Source organism: Tachyglossus aculeatus, chromosome 6 (assembly GCF_015852505.1).
Source record: "Tachyglossus aculeatus isolate mTacAcu1 chromosome 6, mTacAcu1.pri, whole genome shotgun sequence".
Taxonomy (NCBI): Eukaryota; Metazoa; Chordata; class Mammalia; order Monotremata; family Tachyglossidae; genus Tachyglossus; species Tachyglossus aculeatus.
Window position 1 is genome coordinate 44547159 of NC_052071.1, and position 21984 is coordinate 44569142.

General features: G+C 43.4%; 1 protein-coding gene across 1 annotated transcript in view; it reads left to right on the forward strand.

The window, feature by feature from the left end:
• The window catches only part of LOC119930037 (exocyst complex component 1-like), an 88644-nt gene that overhangs the window by 61893 nt on the left and 4767 nt on the right, over positions 1 to 21984 (forward strand). The window contains exons 10-15 of the mRNA XM_038748461.1: positions 5825 to 5952; positions 7154 to 7264; positions 11277 to 11344; positions 12646 to 12886; positions 19314 to 19497; positions 20234 to 20433. Coding sequence (XP_038604389.1) covers positions 5825 to 5952; positions 7154 to 7264; positions 11277 to 11344; positions 12646 to 12886; positions 19314 to 19497; positions 20234 to 20433 — 932 coding nt within the window. The remainder of the gene's footprint in view (positions 1 to 5824; positions 5953 to 7153; positions 7265 to 11276; positions 11345 to 12645; positions 12887 to 19313; positions 19498 to 20233; positions 20434 to 21984) is intronic.

A 21984-nucleotide genomic window follows, 5' to 3' on the forward strand; every position in this document is an offset into this window, starting at 1 on the left:
AAGTAACTAGGATTTACCGCTTTAATAATAATAATAATGATGGCATTTATTAAGCGCTTACTATGTGCAAAGCACTGTTCTAAGTACCATGTTTAGGATAATAGCGTTTAGGGTAACTGCTTTAACATAATAATAATAATAATGTCATTTGTTAAGCACTTACTATGTGCAAAGCACTGTTCCAAGTGCTGGGGGGGATACAAGGTGATCAAGTTGTCCCACGTGAGGCTCACATCTTAATCCCCATTTTACAGATGAGGTAACTGAGGCTCAGAGAAGTGAAGTGACTTGCCCCAAGGTCACACAGCAGACATGTGGCGGAGCCTGGATTAGAACCCATGACTTCTGACTCCCAAGCCTGTGCTCTTTCCACTGAGCCATGCTGCTTCTCTAGGGAGGGGTCTTTTGAACTGTGCAGTCCCTGGGGGTTGAGACGGACTTGGGGCTGATTTGACCAGTCCTCGAGGGTCTGCCAGCCCTGCCCACCACCCCCGTCACCCACCCCCAGCTCCCCGGAGGCTCTCCACCTCCCTTGGCTCAGGGACAATTCCCTGGGAGGGGAAGGAAGCACGAACTGTTGTTGCAACCCTGCCCTCCTCTGGGAAGACTTGTAAGCCTACTGATAATAATAATAATGATAATGATGGCATTTGTTAAGCGCTTATTCATTCATTCATTCATTCATTCAATCGTATTCATTGAGCGCTTCCTGTGTGCAGAGCACTGTACTAAGCGCTTGGGAAGTCCAAGTTGGCAACATATAGAGATGGTCCCTACCCAACAGCAGGCTCACAGTCTAGAAGGGGGAGACGGACGACAAAGCAAAACATATCAACAAAATAAAATAAATAGAATAAATATGTACAAATAAAATAAAGAAATAAATAGAGTCATAAATACGTACAAACATAGATACATATATACAGGTGATGTGGGGAGGGGAAGGAGGTAAGGTGGGGGGGAGGGGGAGGGGGGAGGAGGGGAAGAGGAAGGAGGGGGCTTCGATTGTGCTTGGCACATAGTAAGCACTTAATAGATGCCATCATTATTACCCACTGAGCCTATGGGCAAAGCACTGTTCTAAGCGCTGGGGGGGATACACAGTGATCAAGTTGTCCACGTGGGGTTCACAGTCTTCATCCCCATTTTCCAGATGAGGGAACTGAGGCTCTGAGAAGTTAAGTGACTTGCCCAAGGTCACACAGCGGACATGTGGTGGAGCCGGAATTCGAACCCATGGCCTCTGACTCCAAAGCCCATGTTCTTTCCACTGAGCCATGCTGCTTCTTCCACTGAGCCATGCTGCTCCTCGGGGTTCTCAAGTTCCGGGGTTCTGATCCGAGTTCTAAAGTTCCGGCTGACCCTCCAGGTCCCCTGCATGTGTTCAGCTGAGAGATTCCAGCTGAGAGAAGCAGTGTGGCTCAGTGGAAAGAGCCCGGGCTTGGGAGTTACAGGTCATGGGTTCAAATCCAGATTCCGCCACTTGTCAGCTGTGAGACTTTAGGCAAGTCACTTGACTTCTCTGTGCCTCGGTTACCTCATCTGTAAAATGGGGATTAAGACTGTGAGCCCCATGTGGAACAACCTGATCACCTTCTATCCTCCCCAGTGCTTAGAACAGTGCTTGGCACATAGTGCTTAACAAATGCCATCATTATTATTATTAACAACAATGATAATAATAGTGGCATTTGTTGTATGCTGACTATGTGCAAACCACTGTACTAAGCGCTGGGGTAGGTATGAAGTAGTCAGGTTGGACAGAGTCCCTGTCCCATGTAAGGCTCACAGTCTAACTAGGAGGGAGAGCAGAAATTGAATCCCCATTTTGCAGATGGAAAACTGAGGCACAGAAAAGTTAAGTGACTTGCCCAAGGTCACACAACAGGTATGTGGTAAAGCCAGCATTAGAACCCAGCTCCTCTGACTTCGAGGAGCGTGCACTTGTGGGAAGGGATAGTACCTACTAACTCTATTGTAGTGTACTTTCCCAATCAATCAATCATATTTGTTAAGCGCTTACTGTGTGCAGAGCACTGTACCAAATGCTTACTACAGTGCTCTGCACAGTGTAAGTGCTCGATAAGTATCACTGATTAATTGGTAATTAGTTATATAGGCTATAAAGCATCCATACATGATAAATTCTGTTCACAGCCAAGTATCTTCATCAGTGAGCTGAATGCCCCTGTGAATTCTGCTACCAAGGTGGCAGACTTTACAGCAATGCAAAGATAAACAAAGATTTACAAGCAAAGTGTATTTTCCTGCTCTCTTTTGCCTGTGAGACCTGCATCTATCACAAACACCACTTCCAACTTCCAGAGATTTTCCACTAATGCCATCTACAGGCGGATCACACAGTCCATCAATATAATATTAATAAAATAATAACGGTATTTGTTAAGTGCTTACCATATGCCAAGCACTGTACCAAATGCTGGGATAGATACAAGATAATGAGGTCCCAAATGGGGCTCGAAGTCAAGGTAGGAGGGAGAACAATCAATCAATCAATCAATTGTATTTATTGAATGCTTACTGTGTGCAGAGCACTGTACTAAGTGCTTGGGAAGTACAAGTTGGCAACAGAGACAGTCCCTACCCAACAGTGGGCTCACAGTCTAGAAGGGGGAGACAGAGAACAAAACCAAACATATTAACAACATAGAATAGATATGTACAAGTAAAATAAATAAATAAATAAATAGAGTAACAAATATGTACAAACATATATACATATACATATTTAAAAAAAAAAATCCTGTACCAAATTTGACTCCACCTAGTCTCACTTTTTTCCCTGAAGTGTGTTTCTAATTTACCAAGGGAGTCTTCCAGACCTCCGTCAACAGATTGGCCCAGGGGTTAATTTCTTCCCCATAACGTACCTTTTCCAGCCCCAAGTAGTCAAATCTTGAGGAGGAAAATGATTTGTGAAGCACAACACACTCTGGAATTTTTTTTTTAATGGTATTTGTTAAGTGCTTACTAAGTGCCGGTCACAGTAACTAAGTGTTAGGGTGGATACAAGATAATCAGGTATCTTATAATCAGATAATCAGAACAAGTATTGAATCCCCATTTTGCAGATGAGGGATCTGAGAGACAGAGAAGTGAAGTGACTTACCCAAGGTCCCACCGTCACAGCAACGCTTGTGAGATCATACCTTTTCTGAGTAGGATAGGTGAAGCGAATGGGCAAAGGTAGGATTTCCAAAGAGCTGCTCTGTGGAGAGCTGAAATGGGGTAATAATGATAATAGTGGTATTTGCTAAGCTTCTACTCTATTGCAAGCACTTTACTAAGTGCTGGTGTAGATGTAAAATAAACAGGTCAGACCCAATCCCAGGCCCCGTCCCAATCTAAATGGGAAGGAATACAAGTCAGTCAGTCAGGGAGTCAGTTGTACTTATTGAACACTTACTGTGTGCAAAGTACTGTACTAAGCATTTGGGAGAGTACAACATAACAATAAAACAAGTGCTGAATCCCTATCTTGCAGATGAGGAAATTGATCCTCAGAAAAATTAAATGACAGGCCCAAGGTCTCACAGTAAGTAAGTGATAGACCTGAGATTAGAACCCAGGCCCTCTGCCTCCCAAGCGTGTGCTCTTTCCATTAGGCTATACTGCTTCCAAGAAGCTCTAAGACTCACTGAAACAAGACCCCAAATGCTGTGCTATACAGGTAGACAAGTTGGAAGACAGCCACAAAAGGCAGTTATACATAATGTACAGCACTTAGAACAGAGACAGAGAAAATAATGACATCATGAGGGAACGATGAAAACTCCACCAAGCACTGGGGGTACAAAACTCATCTGGCCCCCAAGGGACAATTTTATAAGTGCATGTTGTTAAAGCGATTGTCCGTGTTGCATGGGTTTTATTGTTACACTCCCACCAATAAAACAATCTTATTCCTAGTGCCATTTCCTAATTCAAAGGTAGATATATATGGACAAAAGAAAATATAGAGAGCCATATCTTTCATGTTTAGCTTTTTACTACCCCACGAAGAATTGCAAACCCAGAGCCCCTTCCTCTTTTGTGCTTATTTCTTACACCGCCCTCATTTCTCTTCATGTTTTCTCATTTTTCCTTTTATTTCACAAGTATCAGATTTCTCCAGTTACAATATGTAAGACATCCCCGCAGGAAGAAATTGATGAATTGCTCCGCGTATGACTTATATTTTGCTAGAGTTCTCCGGTTCTTGAAGAAAATAACCCTGCTATGCCTGTCTTCTCCCTGCTCTTCTTTTTTTAATTGAAAGCTTAGAGGGCAGCTGCTTCATGCTTTTCAGACTTCCAAGGCTTGATCCCAGGTGGTTCCTTGGCTTGGAATTCTTCAAAGAGCTAGAAATCCACCTTTCATTTCTCTGGGAGATGGGTGATTCAAGAAGTGGTGACGGAGATCCTGTGTGTAGGACCAAAGATACTCTTGGCAAATAAGCAGTCCATGGCACATAAGAATGTTTGCTATGTGGGAGATGTGGCTTTGACAAAAGGGGTTGAATAAAGCATATGAGGCTGAGAGGCAGCTGGGAAATGTAGCAGCTTATAGACAAGACTTACAGACTCAGCTTAACCAGCTCTCCTATGGCAAAGGAGAGGAGAGCCTTTTGGGCAAAAATCCAAATTATGGCAGCCAAACGTCTGCTTTTATCTGAACCACCAAGCCGCAGATCTGGGAACCAGAGTGTTCCTTTTGAAGCAGCTCCTGTCATTCTGCATTTGGATGTTTTCTACCAACAAATTCACCTCCAGCCCATACTTATAATAAGGCTACCCTATTGCTTTTCTCCAGTTAGAGGACATTTGTTTTGCATATTTTTACTTACAATTGTTTGTTGAATTGAAGGCAATATAAGATGAAGTAAAATTAGTATACAACATTTCACCTACAACAAATTTATTCAAATCCAGTGTTTCTAGTTTGATACCCTGAAATTCACAGCAGCGACTGTAGGTTTCTTGAGGGCAGGAATCACGTTGACTCATTCTACTGCACTCTCCCAAGCAATTGGAGAAGCAGTGTGGCCTATTGGAAAAAGAGAGTCAGAGGAGCTGAATTCTAGCCCCTGCTCCACCACTTGCCTTCTGTGTGATCTTGGACAAGTCACTTAACTGTTCTGTGCCTCAGTTTCCTCATCTGTAAAATGGGAATTAAATGTTCTTCCTCCCCCTTAGACTGTGAACCCCATGTGATATAGGGTTAGTATGTTTGGTTTTGTTCTGTCTCCCCCTTCTAGACTGTGAGCCCACTGTTGGGTAGGGACTGTCTCTATATGTTGCCAGCTTGTACTTCCCAAGCGCTTAGTACAGTGCTCTGCACACAGTAAGCGCTCAATAAATACAATTGAATGAATTAATGAATGAATGTGTCCAACTGGATTAGCCAGTATCTACCTGAGTGCTTTGTATAGCCCTTGGCACATACTAAATGTTGATAAATACCATAATTATTATTAATACAGTGCTTGCTACTAAATACTGTTGATTGATTCTTAATGTGGAGGATTGCCATGTGAGTGGGTAAGGAATAGATAGGTCCTCTAAGCACCTCAATCCAGTGTATCATCAATCAAACAATGTTTTTTTTTTTGAGTGTTTACCATACGCACTGTGCTACATGCTTGGGAGAGTAATAATAACAATAATGTTGATGGTATTTGCGAAGAACTGTTCTAAGTGCTGAGTACAGTGCAGCCGAGTTGGTGGAGCCGTTCCCTGCCCACAAGGAGCTTACAGTCCTTTAAAGAGGGACACAGACATCAATATGCATAAACGTTTTATGGTGAATGAGATTTCTGTTTTAGGTTCACATGAAGGATTAGACAAACTGGCGAATTCACCAACCAATGATCCGAGACCACCCCGGAGAACCTCCTTAGCTGACAGCGTGGACGGAGAGGCAGATGAATCAGACCAAGGAAAGATTGGAAAAGTAAGGTCAGAGCTGAGCATCTCTGATGGTCAGAGCTAAAAATCTCAAAGAAATTCTCACACTGTAGTCACAACGGACTGCCAATGCAGTTTTGGCCTAATTTCACCACTCAAACCATCCAGCCCGTTCAGTAAGAGTCACAGGTTTTCTGGGTTGGTCCATGTTCAGCTCCCAGTCAGTCAGTCAGTCGCATTTATTGAGTGCTTATTGTGTGCTGAGCACTGTACTAAGCACTTGGGAGAGGACATTATAACAATCAATGGACACATGACCTGCCTGCAACGAGCTCCCAGCTCTCCAAACTACTTGGGCAGCTCTACTTCACTTCCCAGCAGGGACTCATGTCTTCTCTTCTACCCTATCCCATGATGTCCTCTTACACAACATGATGAACAAAGTTTCCTTGTATATCCAAATCTAAGGGAGAAGGAAATCAACTGAAACTCGAACAAAAGCATTGTCATTACCGGTTCAGACTAATGATCTTCCCTAGTATTCTGTCCTTAAGAGTGGCCACAGGATACTTGAAAGAACTGAAGCAGCATAGTGGCTTAGTGGATAGAGCACGGGTCTGGGACTCAGAAAGACCTGGGTTCTATCCCGGCTCCATCCCTTTCTTCTCCTTCTACGGCCCCCTCTTCCCCCTTAATAATAATAATAATAATAATGATGGCATTTATTAAGCGCTTATTATGTGCAAAGCACTGTTCTAAGCACTGGGGAGGTTACAAGGTGATCAGGTTGTCCCACAGGGGGCTCACAGTCTTAATCCCCATTTTACAGATGAGGTAACTGAGGCACAGAGATGTTAAGTGACTTGCCCAAAGTCACACAGCTGGCAATTGGCGGAGCCAGGATTTGAACCCATGAACTCTGACTCCAAAGCCCGGGCTCTTTCCACTGAGCCACGCTGCTTCCCCTTAGCTGGGTGTTTTCTAGTTTCTCTATGCAACCACTGCTGAAACTTCCACCTTTAACACTTCATCTCATTTACAGCTGTAACTATTATCAAAAAAATTTAGCCAGCCTTCCTATTTGTGTTTTAAATTCAACTCTTCTAGGGCCCAGTAAAATCCAAGACTGGCTTGATATAGTAGCGCAGAATTCTGGCTACAGTAGGTTGGGGAGCTTAGGACTCTCTGCTATTGAGGTCTTTAAAGAGACTGGGTGGGACTTGTAATGACTTTTGGTTTCTGTGCAGATCTTGGAGCATGGTCTGAGAGAGTTGGAACCTTTGTACACGGCTGAGCAGAAGTTTATCACCGAGTTCTTCTTGCTGAACCAAGACGGCCACCAAGAAGGGCTGGAGGAGGTAGGTCAGTGTAAGTGGAAAATGGTATAGAAGGTGGCTTTGCCTTTTTGAGGCCTTAAATAAAGTCGTCAAGAGAAGCAGAGATGATTAATGACCAACAAGTGACTATAACATATCTAATGTAGTCTCCTAACTGCTTAGTACAGTGCTCTGCATACAGTGAATGCTAAATAAATACCATGGACTGATTGGTTGTATCCTACAACTGAAAACAAAACAAAACAGAAATCAGAGGGATGGAGAACCTTCTAAATGAAGATCGACAGAAAAATTTGGGGCTCTTTAATCTCTAAAGATGGTGGCTGATAAGAGACTGTGAGCCCGTTGTTGGGTAGGGACTGTCTCTATATGTTGCCGATTTGTACTTCCCAAGCGCTTAGTACAGTGCTCTGCACACAGTAAGGGCTCAATAAATACGATTGAATGAACAAACACGAATGAAGTGGATGAAATCAGGGTGAAGAAATACCCACTACATTTTAAGGGGAAAGCTCAGTTAAACAAGAGGAAGTACACATCTACCCTCAGAGAACAGCAAACACGTGAAAATTGTTAGCTTGGGAAGTTGTGAAGCTGCAAAAACCAGTATCAATCAGTGATATTTATTGAGCACTTACTGCACGCAGAGCACTGCGCCAAGCACCAGGAAGAGTACAATACAGGGGAATTGGTAAAAAGATCCCGGCCTACAAGGATTTTACAGTCTAGAGGAGGAGGCAAACATTAACATAAATTATGGCTAAGTGCATAAGTGCTGTGGGGCTGTGGGTAAAGTGATCAAGTGGTTAAATGGTAATAATAATAATGATGATGGCATTTATTAAGCACTTACTGTGTGCAAAGCACTGTTCTAAGTGCCGGGGAGGTTACAAGGTGATCAGATTGTCCCATGGTGGGCTCACAGTCTTAATCCCCATTTACAGATGAGGTAACTGAGGCCCAGAGAAGTTAAACGAGTTGCCCAAAGTCACACAGCTGACAATTGGAGGAGCTGGAATCTGCACCCATGTCCTCTGACTCCAAAGCCCTGGCTCTTTCCACTGAGCCACGCTGCTTCTCTAATGGTATTGATCTAAGTGCATGAGTGATGCAGAAGGGAGAGGGAATCTGGGAAATGAGAACTTAAACGGATAAGGCTTCTTGGAGGAGGTGTGATTTTAATAAGGCTGGACAAATTCATACATGATCAATCACCAGTGGAATGTATCGAGCGCTTACCGTGTGCAGAGCAGTGTGCTAAAGGCTTGGGAAAGTGCAATATAATAGAGTTGGTAGACACGGTCCCTTCCCTCAAGGAGCTTTCAATCTAGTGGAGAAAACAGACATTAAAATAAATTATAGATACGGAAAGCAGCAGAGCATGAGGATATGTATCTGTGGGAATGAGATACCAGCATTGAGCTATTAGAGGGAAAATTAGGTAGGCTGGATGTCAGAGAGAACCACCATGACTCAGTTAGTAATAATAATAATAGTTATAAATAGTACTTGTTAAGTGCTTACTGTGGGCCAGGCACTGTTCTAAAAGCTGGGCTAGATCCAAGCTAATCAGGTTGGACACAGTCCCCATCCCACATGGGGCTCAGACTCTTAATCCTCTTTTAGAGATGTGGTATCTGAGGCCCAGAGAAGTGAAGTGACTTATCCAAGGTCACAGAGCAGACATGTGGTGGAGGCGGGATAGAACCCAGGTCCTTCTGAGTCCCAGGCCTGTGCTCTATCCACTAAGCCACTGTGCTGCTTCAGTTCTTTCAAGTAGCCTGTGGCCACTCTTAAGGACAGAATACTAGGGAAGATCATTGGTCTGAACCAGTAATGACAATGCTTTTGTTCGAGTTTCAGTTGATTTCCTTCTCCCTTAGATTTGCTTCTTGGAGGGATCCCTTTTTTATCCTCCCCTCCTAAGACCCATTGCTGTTCCATTAACTTTCCTCTTGCTATGATTCCTGGCTCTCTTGGGTTGGAAATGAGGAATTTCCCTTCAGAAGCTTGGTGTGCTTCAGGGTTTCCTCTCAGAGCAGCTCCTCAGGGGACGTGACAAACCACTGCTTGGGAAGAAGCAACCCAGTCCCAGGTAGCACTGAACACAGGCAATCAATCAATCAATCATATTTATCGAGCACTTACTGTGTGCAGGAGCACTATACTAAACACTTGGGAGAGTACAAATCACAGAGTTGGTAGACACCTTCCCTGTCCATAATGAACTTACAGTGTAGAAGGGGAGACAGACATTAATATAAAAACATGAATGACAGATATGTGTGTAAGTACTGTGGGGCTGAGGGAAGGGTAATTGAAAGGTTGCAAATCAAAGTGCAAGGGTGATACGGAAGGGAGTGGGAGAAAGGAAAATAAGGACTTGGGCAGGGAAGGCCTCTTGGAGGTGATGTGCATTCAATAAGGCTTTGAAAGTGGAAAGAGTGACTGTCCGATATGAAGAGGGAGGGCGGGCCGAGCCAGAGACGGGATGTGTTCAAGGGGTCAGTTCAAGGCAGGCCATGGCCACAACTTTCTGGATTTCACGGTGAAGGAGCAGGCATAGATTTTGAATTACTTCTTGGGGACTTATTCTGTGGATTTTCTCCATGGTACGAGAAAATCTCTCTGGAGCATCTTTAGGTTTATCAAAGAGAGCAGAAGGTCACACTCTTTCCATCCTCTAGAAACCACAAAAAATGGCAGCAAGGCATGAGGGAGGCTTATCAATTCCAGGTAGGGGGAAACACCCAAATTTAAAGGTCTGGACAGGAGTCCTGTGGAGGGGGCAGGGGGCAAGTTACCCAAGTGCCTAGGTGATGTAGAACTGCCAAAGTGGAAGTAGGAGTGGGAAATAGGGTGGGGGAGATGAGAGGTGAATCCAGGAAGGCCTCCTGGAGGAGCTGGGCTTTCAGAAGGGCTTTGAAAGGGCAGTAGCATTGGCAGAAATCCAGACATCAGGCCAACGTCTGCAACTTCAAATTTACCCTCACTTGGGTTGTCCCCCGTGGGACAACCTGATCTCCTTGTAACCTCCCCAGCACTTAGAACAGTGCTTTGCACATAGTGAGCACTTAATAAATGCCATTATTCTTCTTCTTCTTATTATTATTATTAGATTAGTGTTAGTGGAATTAGTGGCAGGGACCACAAACAGAATTATTATTATTTTTATTATTCATTGTATTTATTGAGCACTGTACTAAGTGCTTGAGAGAGGACAATATAACATCACATTCCCTGCCAACAACGAGCTCACAGTCCAGAGAGTTCTGCTCCCTTTAATCATCAGTCAAAGGTACTTTTTGAGGGTTTACTAGGTACAGAGCACTGTACTAAATGCTTGGGAGAGTACAAAACTACAGAGTTGGTACCCCATTCCCAGCCCACAACCAATTTATAGTCTAGAGGGGGAGACAGACATTATTATAAATAAATCACTAATAATAATAATAATAATGGTATTTGTTATGTGCTTACTGTATGCCAAGCAGTGTTCTAAGTGCTGGGGTAGATACAAGATTATTAAGTTGTCCTACATGGGGCTTACAGCCTTAATCCCCATTTTCCAGATAAAGTAACTGAGGCACAGAGAAGCTAAGTGACTTGCCCAAAGTCACACAGATGACAATTGGTGGAGCCGGGATTATAACCCACGACCTCTGACTCCCAAGCCTGTGCTCTTTCCACTAAGCCATGCTGCTTCTCATAATTATGGTATTTATTACGTGCTTAGTATGTGCCAGGCACTGTTCTAATCACTGGGGTGGATACAAGCAAATCGGACTGGACACAGTCCCTGTCCCACATGGGGCTCACAATCCCAATCCCCATTTTCCAGGTGAGGTAACTGTGGAACGGAGAAGTGAAGTGACTTGCCCAAGGTCACAGAGCGGACAAATGGCAGAGCCAGAATTAGAACCCATGACCTTCGGACTCCCAAGACTGTGCTCTATCCACTATGCCAAATTGTTTTGTAATTCATAGCAGATCATTTATAAATGTGTATATAAGTACATGACCTTCTTTTTAGATCCTTGATCCCAGTGAGGTGAACCTGGCATCATTGGCAGCATCTCGCCACACCAGAACAACACCCCAGTAAGTATGTAAATGACCAATAAAAATGGGCATAGCTTGATGTACGATCCATCGTACATGGGGTTGTTCGGTAATGAAGGTTTGGCAACCTCAGCGTAGGCCATCAACAAGGCCAAGCTTCTTCCTCGACCCTTCCTGAGACACTGAGCAAGTCCAAAAAGAAACTCAGAAGAATGAACCTCATCGACATACTTCAATTTGGAAAGTAGAATGTCTCTCCTTTTCCCTTGAGAGGAGGAATTGTGGAGGACGGAGAGAGGGGAGAGAAGAATCCCAGTCACCCAATCAGACCTCAGCAGGATATTAGCTGACGGGTCGTCTTGCTGATTTGTCTGATTGAATCCTGGTGTGCAAGATGGACATGATTTGCAAATAATAGTCATAATAATAATGATGGCATTTATTAAGCGCTATGTGCAAAGCACTGTTCTAAGCACTGGGAAGGCTACAAGGTGATCAGGTTGTCCCACGGGGGGCTCACAGTCTTAATCCCCATTTTACAGATGAGGTAACTGAGGCACAGAGGAGTTAAGTGACTTGCCCAAAGTCACACAGCTGACAATTGGCAGAGCCGCAAACCAACAAGGCCGCTGTGCTGTCTGATGCCTGCTGTGTCAACATGAACAAGTCTCTTAACTTCTCTATTTCTCAGTTTCCTCCTCATCTGTAAAGTGAGGATTCAATAACTGCTCTCTATATGATGATGATGATGGTATTTGTTAAGCGCTTACTATGTGCAAAGCACTGTTCTAAGCGCTGGGGAGGTTACAAGGTGATCAAGTTGTCCCATGGGGGGCTCAAAGTCTTAATCCCCATTTTACAGATGAGGTAACTGAGGCACAGAGAAGTAAAGTGACTTGCCCAAAGTCACACAGCTGACAACTGGCGGAGCTGAGATTTGAACCCATGACCTCTGACTCCAAAGCCTGGGCTCTTTCCACTGAGTATATCCCTCAGACTATAAGCCCCCTGTAGACAGGGACTGTCTGACCTATTGCATATACCCCAGCTCTTACAACAGTGGTTCATTCATTCAATCGTATTTATTGAACGCTTACTGCGTGCAGAGCACTGTACTAAGTGCTTGGGAAGTACAAATCAAGCGGTTAGCACATTGTAAGTGCTTCACAACTTACAAGTGCTTAGAACAGTGCTCAGCGCTTAGAACAGTGCTCAGCGCTTAGAACAGTGCTTCAACGCTTCGAACAGTACTTTGCACATAGTAAGCGCTTAACAAATGCCATCATTATTATTATTATTCACAAGTGACACTCTTATTTTTGTTATTACTTTTAACTCAGGCTTGATGAAGGCATAATCCAGATGCTGAAAGAGATCTTTAGTTCTCTTGAGTCGGAACTGAAAAACTTTATCAGCGCTTGCCAAAGAGTTCACCAGTTCAGCTTCCTTCAAATCCTGGTCACCTTGAACGATTATTCATCTGATGCCCGCGCCTCTGCCTCGACTTCCTCCTCAGCTTTCTTCATCTCCATCCTCAGTCAGATCCTTCACCAGGCCCGATCTACCTTCTATAACTGTGTGGTGAGTGCCCATCCATTCATTCATTCATTCAATCATATTTATTGAGTGCTTACTGTGTGCAGAGCACTGTACTAAGCGCTTGGGAAGTACAAGCTGGCAACATAATTGCCCAGTTCCTCTGAAAGGATTTTCAGGTGAAGATGTCAGCAGAAAACACCTGTCCCTGTGGCAACGAAGATGACTGTGGGTTTTTTTGCATATGGGAGCGTGTGCTGGTATGGACAGTGTCTAGTGAGATGAGGAGACTTCAAGCGGTTCAGTAGAATAGCAGTGTGGCTCAGTGGAAAGAGCCCAGGCTTTGGAGTCACAGGTCATGGGTTCAAACCCCAGCTCTGCCAATTATCAGCCGTGTGACTTTGGGCAAGTCACTTAACTTCTCTGGGCCTCAGTTCCCTAAAACTGTAAAATGGGGATTAAGACTGTGAGCTCCCCGTGGGACAACCTGGTCACCCTGTAACCTCCCCAGTGCTTAGAACAGTACTTTGCACATAGTAAGTGCTTAATAAATGTCATTATTATCATTATTATTATTATTCAGTAGAAGAAATGGGCTCTGTTCGGTTTAATCCTGGATGAGATTGACAGTGGTCATAGTGGAAGTCATCTGGTCTAGTGGATAGAGCACAGGCTTGGGAGTCAGAAGGACTTGGGTTCTAATCCCCATTCCACCACTTGTCTTCCATAAGACTTTGGGCAAATCACTTCACTTCTCGTGTCTCAGTTCCCTCATCTGTAAAATGGGGATTAAGACTGTGAGTCCCATGTGGGACAGGGACTGTGTCCAATTTGATTAGAAGAGTGCCTGGAAAATAGTAAACACTTAACAAAGACCGTGAAAAAGTGGTGGGGTTGATGGCTGCTTGTTGGCCTGTTTGCAGTAACATGAGAACTCACTGAGCACTAGGAGTTGTGGCTCCATTGTACCTGAAAACTTCAGTAGGTCACCTGGTTCAAAGTTTTCTCACAAAGCCATTATCACAGCCAGCCCTGGACTGAGCAGAGCACCGAAAGATGGAGCAGATCTTGGAAAGTGGAAGAATATATCAAACTGAATGTGGGGGCTCCTGGGTCCCTTCAGAATTGAGGCACACTGGCCAGAAGTATTAAGGGGGGAAGCTGGGATGGCCAATTTCAGAGGTTTGCTTCCCCACTGTAGGGCAAAAAAAGACATCTTAGATCTTGAGAACCCTAGTTACATCAACATAATGGAGCTTGACACTTCAATCATCAGCATCAGGATCGGGAAAGAAGTTTTAGTGACCCATGCGCTATTTCTCATTCTGCAGCAGTCAGGGGAGCTGGGTGGGAAGTAGATGCTTAAAAAAGAAAAATACTCACTACGGCAACTCCCCTTGGCAGGCTGGAAAGCCATTGTATTGCTTAATGGAATTCTAAAGAGTACTGGAACATTACAGAAAGCTGCAAAGCCGAGATACAGTCCTGACACCCCACCCAATACTCTATCCATCAGCCAGGGTCATTAGAACATCAGTATAATATAATAATATAGTATAATAATAGTAATGATGGTATTCGTTAAGTGCTTACTATGTGCAAAGCACTGTTCTAAGCACTGGGGGGATACAAGGTGATCAGGTTGTCCCATGTGGGGCTCACAATCTTAATCTTCATTTTACAGATGAGGTAACTGAGGCCCAGAGAAGTTAAGTGACTTGCCCAAAGTCACACAGCCTATAAGTGGTGGAGCTGGGATTAGAACCCATGACCTCCGACTCCCAAGCCCGTGCTCTTTCCACTGAGCCACGCTGCTTCTCTATCTTCACATAATAAGCACTTAACAAATACCACCATTATTATTACTATCTGGTACAATTTCCACTGGTGTGTCATGTTACATTGTCACCCAACGGTTAGGTGTTGTACTTTTCTCTCTCTCCGGTTAGTGACACGGATTGGGATTGAGAGAATTGTTCTCTAACAACCTCCTTGCGGGCTGGGATCATGTCTCCAATTTCTAGTGTATTGTAGTACAGATCAGTGCAGTCAACTCTCAATAAATGCATTTGATTGATTAATGAATTAATTAATGCTCCCCTGCCTTTGAGACAAAATGTAAAGGAATCTCTCTGACACTTCAAGCTCCCACATTATGGGGATAGGAGGAGTAGTAGTAGCAGTAGTCATTATAGTAGTAATTAGTAGTAGTAGTACTACTTAGTACTCTTTTAGACTTAGTAGTCTTAGTAGTCTTTTAGACTGTGAGCCCACTGTTGGGTAGGGACTGTCTCTATATGTTGCCAATTTGTACTTCCCAAGCGCTTAGTACAGTGCTCTGCACATAGTAAGCACTCAATAAATACAATTGATGATAGTAGTAATGATATTTATTAAGCATCTACAGAGTGCTATGTACTGTTGGAGGTGCTTGGGAAAGTACAACACAAACACAAGACGTATACCCTGCCCATAAGGAGCTAATAATCTAATGGGAGAGACAGATGTAAAAATTATTTAAAATAGCGGAAGCATTAAGAAGAAGAATAAGACTACGATTGAAATTTCTACATATGTGTTTTGTTGTGGGCAGGGAAGATGCTTACGCATAACAGTGCTCCTCACACCGTACGTGCTCAAGTAAATGCCACTGATTAATGGGTCATGAGGAAATAGGAAAATAAATAAGAATAGATAATATTAGAAGGCACACCTGAAAATTGATATGTATAAGCGAGCTCAGAAGATGGGTATAAGTAAGTACATAAAAATTAGGGTCAGCCCAACTCCAACTACATCAGAACGAAGCAGAGTGTCTCAGTGGAAAGACCATGGGTTTTGGGGTCAGAGGTCATGGGTTCAAATCCTGGCTCCGCCAACTGTCAGCTGTGTGACTTTGGGCAAGTCACTTCACTTCTCTGTGCCTCGGTTACCTCATCTGTAAAATGGGGATTAAAACTGTGAGCCCCCCATGGGACAACCTGATCATCTTGTAACCTCTCTAGCGCTTAGAACAGTGCTTTGCACATAGTAAGCGCTTAACAAATACCATCAGCAGCAGCAACAGCATCATCATCAGTAAGAGAATCTACTCTCAACATCCTCTGCCTGCATTTCTAATTTCCTTTGGAGCAGTGACCTTAATGTCCTCTAACAATAGGCAAAGAGTTTGCATTGGTCTTGCGTTCTCAAGAAAATCTATTGAATAAACTTCCCACAGAACAATTTGTGATTTTTGTTTTGTTTGTAAAGATGATCTTCTTTCCTCAGAGGGTTCGCCTATGAAATTGTTAAGCATCGGAAGCTCTGAAGAAGGCTAGAATCTGCTTCCCTGGTGCTATAAAAAACAACAGCTATCCTGCCTGGGGTGGTTTAGGAACGATGAAACTAATGCAGCTTTATAGCTATGATTATAGCTTTATCTATAACATATACTTGAGTTTAAGGCCATCCAAGACCCTTTTGCGTTCTTAAGATGAGCACAAGCCAGTTCTCTCTCCCTTCTTTGTCCCCTGTTTTCCCTTCGATTCCCCACTCATCATCATCATTAATATCGCCAGTGACATTTACTGAGCATTTACTATGTGAAGAGCACTGTACTAAGCACTTGGGAGAGTATAACACAACAGAGTTGGCACACACGTTCCCTGCCCACAGTGAGTTTACAGTCCAGAGGGGGAGACAGACATTAATGTAAATAGGTGCTGTGGAGATCAGAGTGGGGTGAATATCAAATGCCCAAAGGTCACAGATCTAAGTGTATAGACAACACTTAGAGAGAATCAGCTAGAGAAAAGAGGTCTTAATCTTGGGGAGGCCTCTTGGAGGAGATGTAACCTTAATAATGCTTTGAAGGTGGAGGGAGTGGTGATCCGGTGTATATGGATGGGTAGGGAATTTCAGGCTGGGGGAGGACATGGGAAAGAAGTTGGGAGCTGGGTAGATGAGATAGCTGGCTGTAGAAGAGCAAAGTGCTTGGACTGGGCTAAAATAGGAAATAAGTGAGGCAAGGTCTGTGGGAGAGCTGAATGAGTGCTTTAAAGCCGATGGTAAGGAATTTCTGTTTGATGTAGAGGTTCTTCAGGAGTGTGAAAGACATGGACTGAAAGTCTTTTTAGAAAATGATCCACACAGCAGAGGAAAGTAAGGACTGGAGTGGGGAAAGACTCCAGTGACAGGGAGGTCAGCAAGGAGATGGATAACAACAATAATAATGATAATAATGGCATTTGTTAAGTGCTTTCTGTGTGCCAGGCACTGTACTGGGGTGAATACAAGCAAATGGGGTTGGACACAGTCCCTGTCCCATGTGGGGCTCCCAGTCTCAATCTCCATTTTACAGATGAGGTAACTGAGGCACAGAGAAGTGAAGTGATTTGCCCAAGGTCACAGAGCAGACAAGTGGTGTAATGGGGATTAGAACCCATGACCTTCTGACTCCGAGGCCTGTGCTCCATCAGCAGGATAGAGCTCTTCCTCTCTTCCTCCCTTCAAAGCCCTACTGAGAGCTCACCTCCTCCAGGAGGCCTTCCCACACTGAGCCCCCTCCTTCCTCTCCCCCACCTCCCCCTCCCCATCCCCCCGCCTTACCTCCTTCCCCTCCCCACAGAACCTGTATAGATGTTTGTACATATTTATTACTCTATTTATTTTGCTTGTACATATTTACTATTCTATTTATTTTATTTTGTTAATATGTTTTGTTTTGTTGTCTGTCTCCCCCTTCTAGACTGTGAGCCCGCTGTTGGGTAGGGACCGTCTCTATATGTTTCCAACCTGTACTTCCCAAGTGCTTAGTACAGTGCTGTGCACACAGTAAGTGCTCAATAAATACGATTGAGTGAATAAATGAATAAGTTCTTGGATCAGTGTGGTAGCAGTTTGGAAGCAGTTAGCTGCAGAGAAGAAGCAGAGAAGAGCACAGGCTTGGGAGTTATAGGTCATGGATTCTAACCCCAGCTCTGCGATTTGTCTGCTGTGTGACTTCGGGCAGGCCCCTTAGCTTCTCTGTGCCTGAGTTACCGGATTTGTAAAATAGGGATTAAGACTGTGACCCCCAATGTGGGACATCCTGATTATTGTGTCTACCCCAGCGCTTAGAACAGTGCTTGGCACATAGTATAAGTGCTTAACAAATGCCATAATTATTATTATTATTATTTGAATGGAGAGGAAAGGGTGGATTTCAGCCATGTTGCGAAGATAGAACCACAGGATTTGGTAACAGATTGAAGTTGTGGATTGAATGAGAGATAAATCGAAGACAATGCCTAGGTTACCAGCTTGTGAGATACTGAAGGTAGTGTTATTGTCTGCAGTGAGGGGAAAGATGGGGGAGGACAGGATTTGTGGGAAGGTCAGGAGTTCAGTTTGGGGCATTTTAAGTTTGAGGTGTCGGTGGGACGGCCAGGTAGTTATGTCCTAAAGCAGGAGGAAATGTGAAAATGCAGAGAAGAGAAGTCAGAGTTGAAGATGGAGATTTGGGAATCATCTGAATAGAGATGGTAGTTGAAGCCAGGGAAACAAATGATTTCTCCAAGTGTGAAGATGGAGAATAGAAGGGGACCTAGAACTGAGCCTTGGGGGACCCCCACTATCAGAGAGTGGGAGGCAAAAGAGATTGAGAAAGCATGGTCAGAGACGTAGGATGAGAACCACTGGAAGTCAGAAGGGACTATGCCTGGCCCATACTAAATGCATAACAAATGCCATAATAATAATGGAAAGAGTGTGATCATGATAGAAATTCTCCCCCTTTTCTCACACAGTCTGTTTGACATGTCATGTGCTCAGGGCAAGCTTCCTGCTTTTTCTTTTTGTCTTCCCATTACCCAATTCAGCTCCTTCATTGACAGAATCTTGTTTGTCTTGATACAATAATTGCAAGCATGCTTGTTTCATTGTTTCAATACTTACCTTCATGTAATTTGGAGAGCCAGAAAAACAAGCTATTGGTGACATCTGCTCTTCCCGGGCACTGGAACCAAAGGAGCAGTTTTGCACTTGTGGTTAAAAGACAACAGTTCATTCATCAATCATTTGTATTCGATGAGTGCCTATTGTGTGCAGAGCACTGTAATCTCAGGCCAGGCTTAGCTCTAGGTAGATTTCATATCAAAAAGAGTTACTTAGACTGTGAGCTCCTTTGGGACTGGGAATTTATCAAACCTGATTGTCGTATATTTATCTTAGCTCTCAGTACAATGCTTGGCACATAGTAATTGCTTAAAAAATGCCACCATTACTATCAGTCTTCCAAACACGGATCTACTTGATTCTTATGAGAGCGGATACAGTCCAGACCTAAAAGTCAGAAGGACCTGGATTCTAATCCCAGCTCTGCCATTTGTCTGCTGTGTGACCTTGGGCAAGTCACTTAACTTCTCTGTGCCTCAGTTACCTCATCTGTAAAATGGGGATTGTGACTGATGAGTCGTCAACCAGGCAAATGTGTTTGTCTTCTTGCCTCTAGGCTTCCCTGTGCAAGGAGATTGAGGATGTGAAGGTTTCTGGCAAGGTGAAGCTTGGTGTTCTGCCGTTCATCAGTCGCTTTGAGGAATTTGTCACTGTTTCCGAAGATGCGTTCAAATCGACTAAGAGGAGAGAAGATCTGGACAGGGCTCATGGCAAGCTGATAGACTTGGTCTTCAAGAGCAGTGAGTGAACAGAAGCCCCATTTCAGCCAACTCTTAAAATGAAAATCCCTAAATAAATGACTATAGTTTGAGTGAATGTCAAGTCAAAAGTCGAAGGTTTTCAAGAATCCTGGAATATTACCCTTTATTTCACGTTGGTTATTTTGTTCTAATGACTTCTTTCAATATTTCTCACTCCGAACTTCCCCTTTATCAGATTAATTCAGAGATTTATATATCAAAGTACCTTTTTTCCTGAGGAATGTTAATCACTTTTAAATCCCATTTGTCCCTGTAACATCTCTGTGAAATAAGTAGAAGGATATAACGTATTATATTCTTCATACAAATGTTAATTAATTATTATGATATTTGTTAAGTGCTTATTATAGCCTAGCACTGTGCTAAGCATGGGGGATAATCAATGCAGCATATCAGACACAACCCCTGTCCCACAAAGAACTCACATTTTACAGACGGGCAAACTGAAGCACAGAGAAGTTAAGTGACTTGCCCAAGATCACATGGTAGGCCAGGATTAGAACCCAGGGCTCCTGACTCTGAGACTTGAGCTCTATCCACTGTGCCATTTTCATATGGGGAAACTAAAGCAGAAATACATTAAGTGACTTTACCATATGGTGAGTTATTGGAAGATCCAGGACTAAAATATAGATAACCTTCTTCCCATCTCAGTGGTATGACTCCTTTCCTTTCATTCTTGCCTTTGGACTTTACATTTCATTCCTTTTCACAGTTGATAAGCTGTCCTCCGCAAACCTGAAGATCAATGCGGACATGGTCAAGATGGAAAATTTCCACCACATTTATTGCTTTCTCTCCCAAACGAAAATCCAGATCTTGGAAGACAGAAGGAAGGAGGCGAAGAAAAGGTACAGTGAGCATTTGGACAGGTATGTCATCAAATACCTGGGCCAGCCACTGGAGAAGCTAAATGTAAGTTTTAAAATTATCAATCAATCAATAACATTTATTGAACACTTCATTCATTCGGTTGTATTAATTGAGTGCTTACCATGTGCAGAGCACTTGGAAGAGTACAATATAATGATAAACAGACATATTTCCTGCCCACAGTGAGCTTAGTGTGTGCAGAGCACTCTACTATATGCTTGGGAGAGTATAATATGACAGAGTTGGTAGACACATTCCCTTCCCACAATGAGCTCACAGTTTAGTCAGATCCCCTCAATCGTCACCTGCTTTTTAACAGGGTTTACAGAGGTGCAGTTCTGAAGCACTGGCATTCCATGACTTGGCTGAGTGTTTTCATGGGTAGCTCCTACTATGGGGAAGACCCCTTCTCCACCAGCTGGGATTTACCTCCTGGAATATCATGCATCTGAAAACTGTAAAGCTCTTTTAAACCTCCCTGCTTCTCTCTCGGTGAGCAGGGACAGGGATAGAGTGTAAACTCATTGTGGGCAGAGAATGTGTCTGTTCTATTGTACTCTCCCAAGCACTTAGTACAATGCTCTGTACACAATAATTGCTCAACAAATACGATTGACTGACTGAGACAGAAGGGGAGAGAGAAAAAAGTAAGAAAATGAAATAGAAATGACCATTTCAGATCTCTATGAACTTTGGGCCCTAATTTTCAATCCTACTACTTTTTTATGGTGTTTGTTAAGCGCTTACTATGTGTCATCCCTTTACTAAGCGCTGGGGTATACACAAGCTCATTAGGTTGTACACCAAGCGTGTCCCACATTGGAGTCACGGTCTTAGTCCCCATTTTACAGATTAGGTAACTGAGGCACGGAGAAGTGAAGTGACTTGTCCAAGGTAACACAACAGAAAAGGGGTGGAGCTGGAATTAGAACTCAGATCTTTCTGATTTCCAGGTCAGTGCTCTATCCTCTATCTATCAATAATAAACTTGTACTTCCCAAGTGCTTAATACAGTGCTCTGCACACAGTAAGTGCTCAATAAATACAATTGAATGAATGAATGAATGCTGCTATCTTCTTGTTCACACACATACATTATAGAGGATTGACTGGTGTCATTTTTTCCTGCCCCAGACCTTCTGGAAATCATTCTAAAACAAATACTACCCTTCTCTTTTGGCCATCAAGCAGAAGAAAACTGTCCCATCAGCTCCATGGGACCACGATTCCCTCCCTTATCTCAGGGTCATGCCTAACTCTGGCAATGAAACTTGGCTCTTTTTCCCATTGGCTCGTGACTCAATGCTCATATGATTTGATTGAAATTTGAATTCTCCTGCTTTGGAAAATAAACAGACCTCCAGGGGCCCACTCACCACAACTGTCCACTTATCATCTCTTTTTCCATTCTTCCTCAATCTGATTTCAACTGTTGATTATGTCAAGGGGCATTTCCATTGATACGGTGATGCACAATCTATTTGCTTCTTTTATTTATTTATTCTCATCACTGAGAATTTGATGTTTGTAGCATCCTGAAAGGCCTGGTATAATCACTGTAAACATGGCTGATGCCTTCTCTGTGTTTTATAA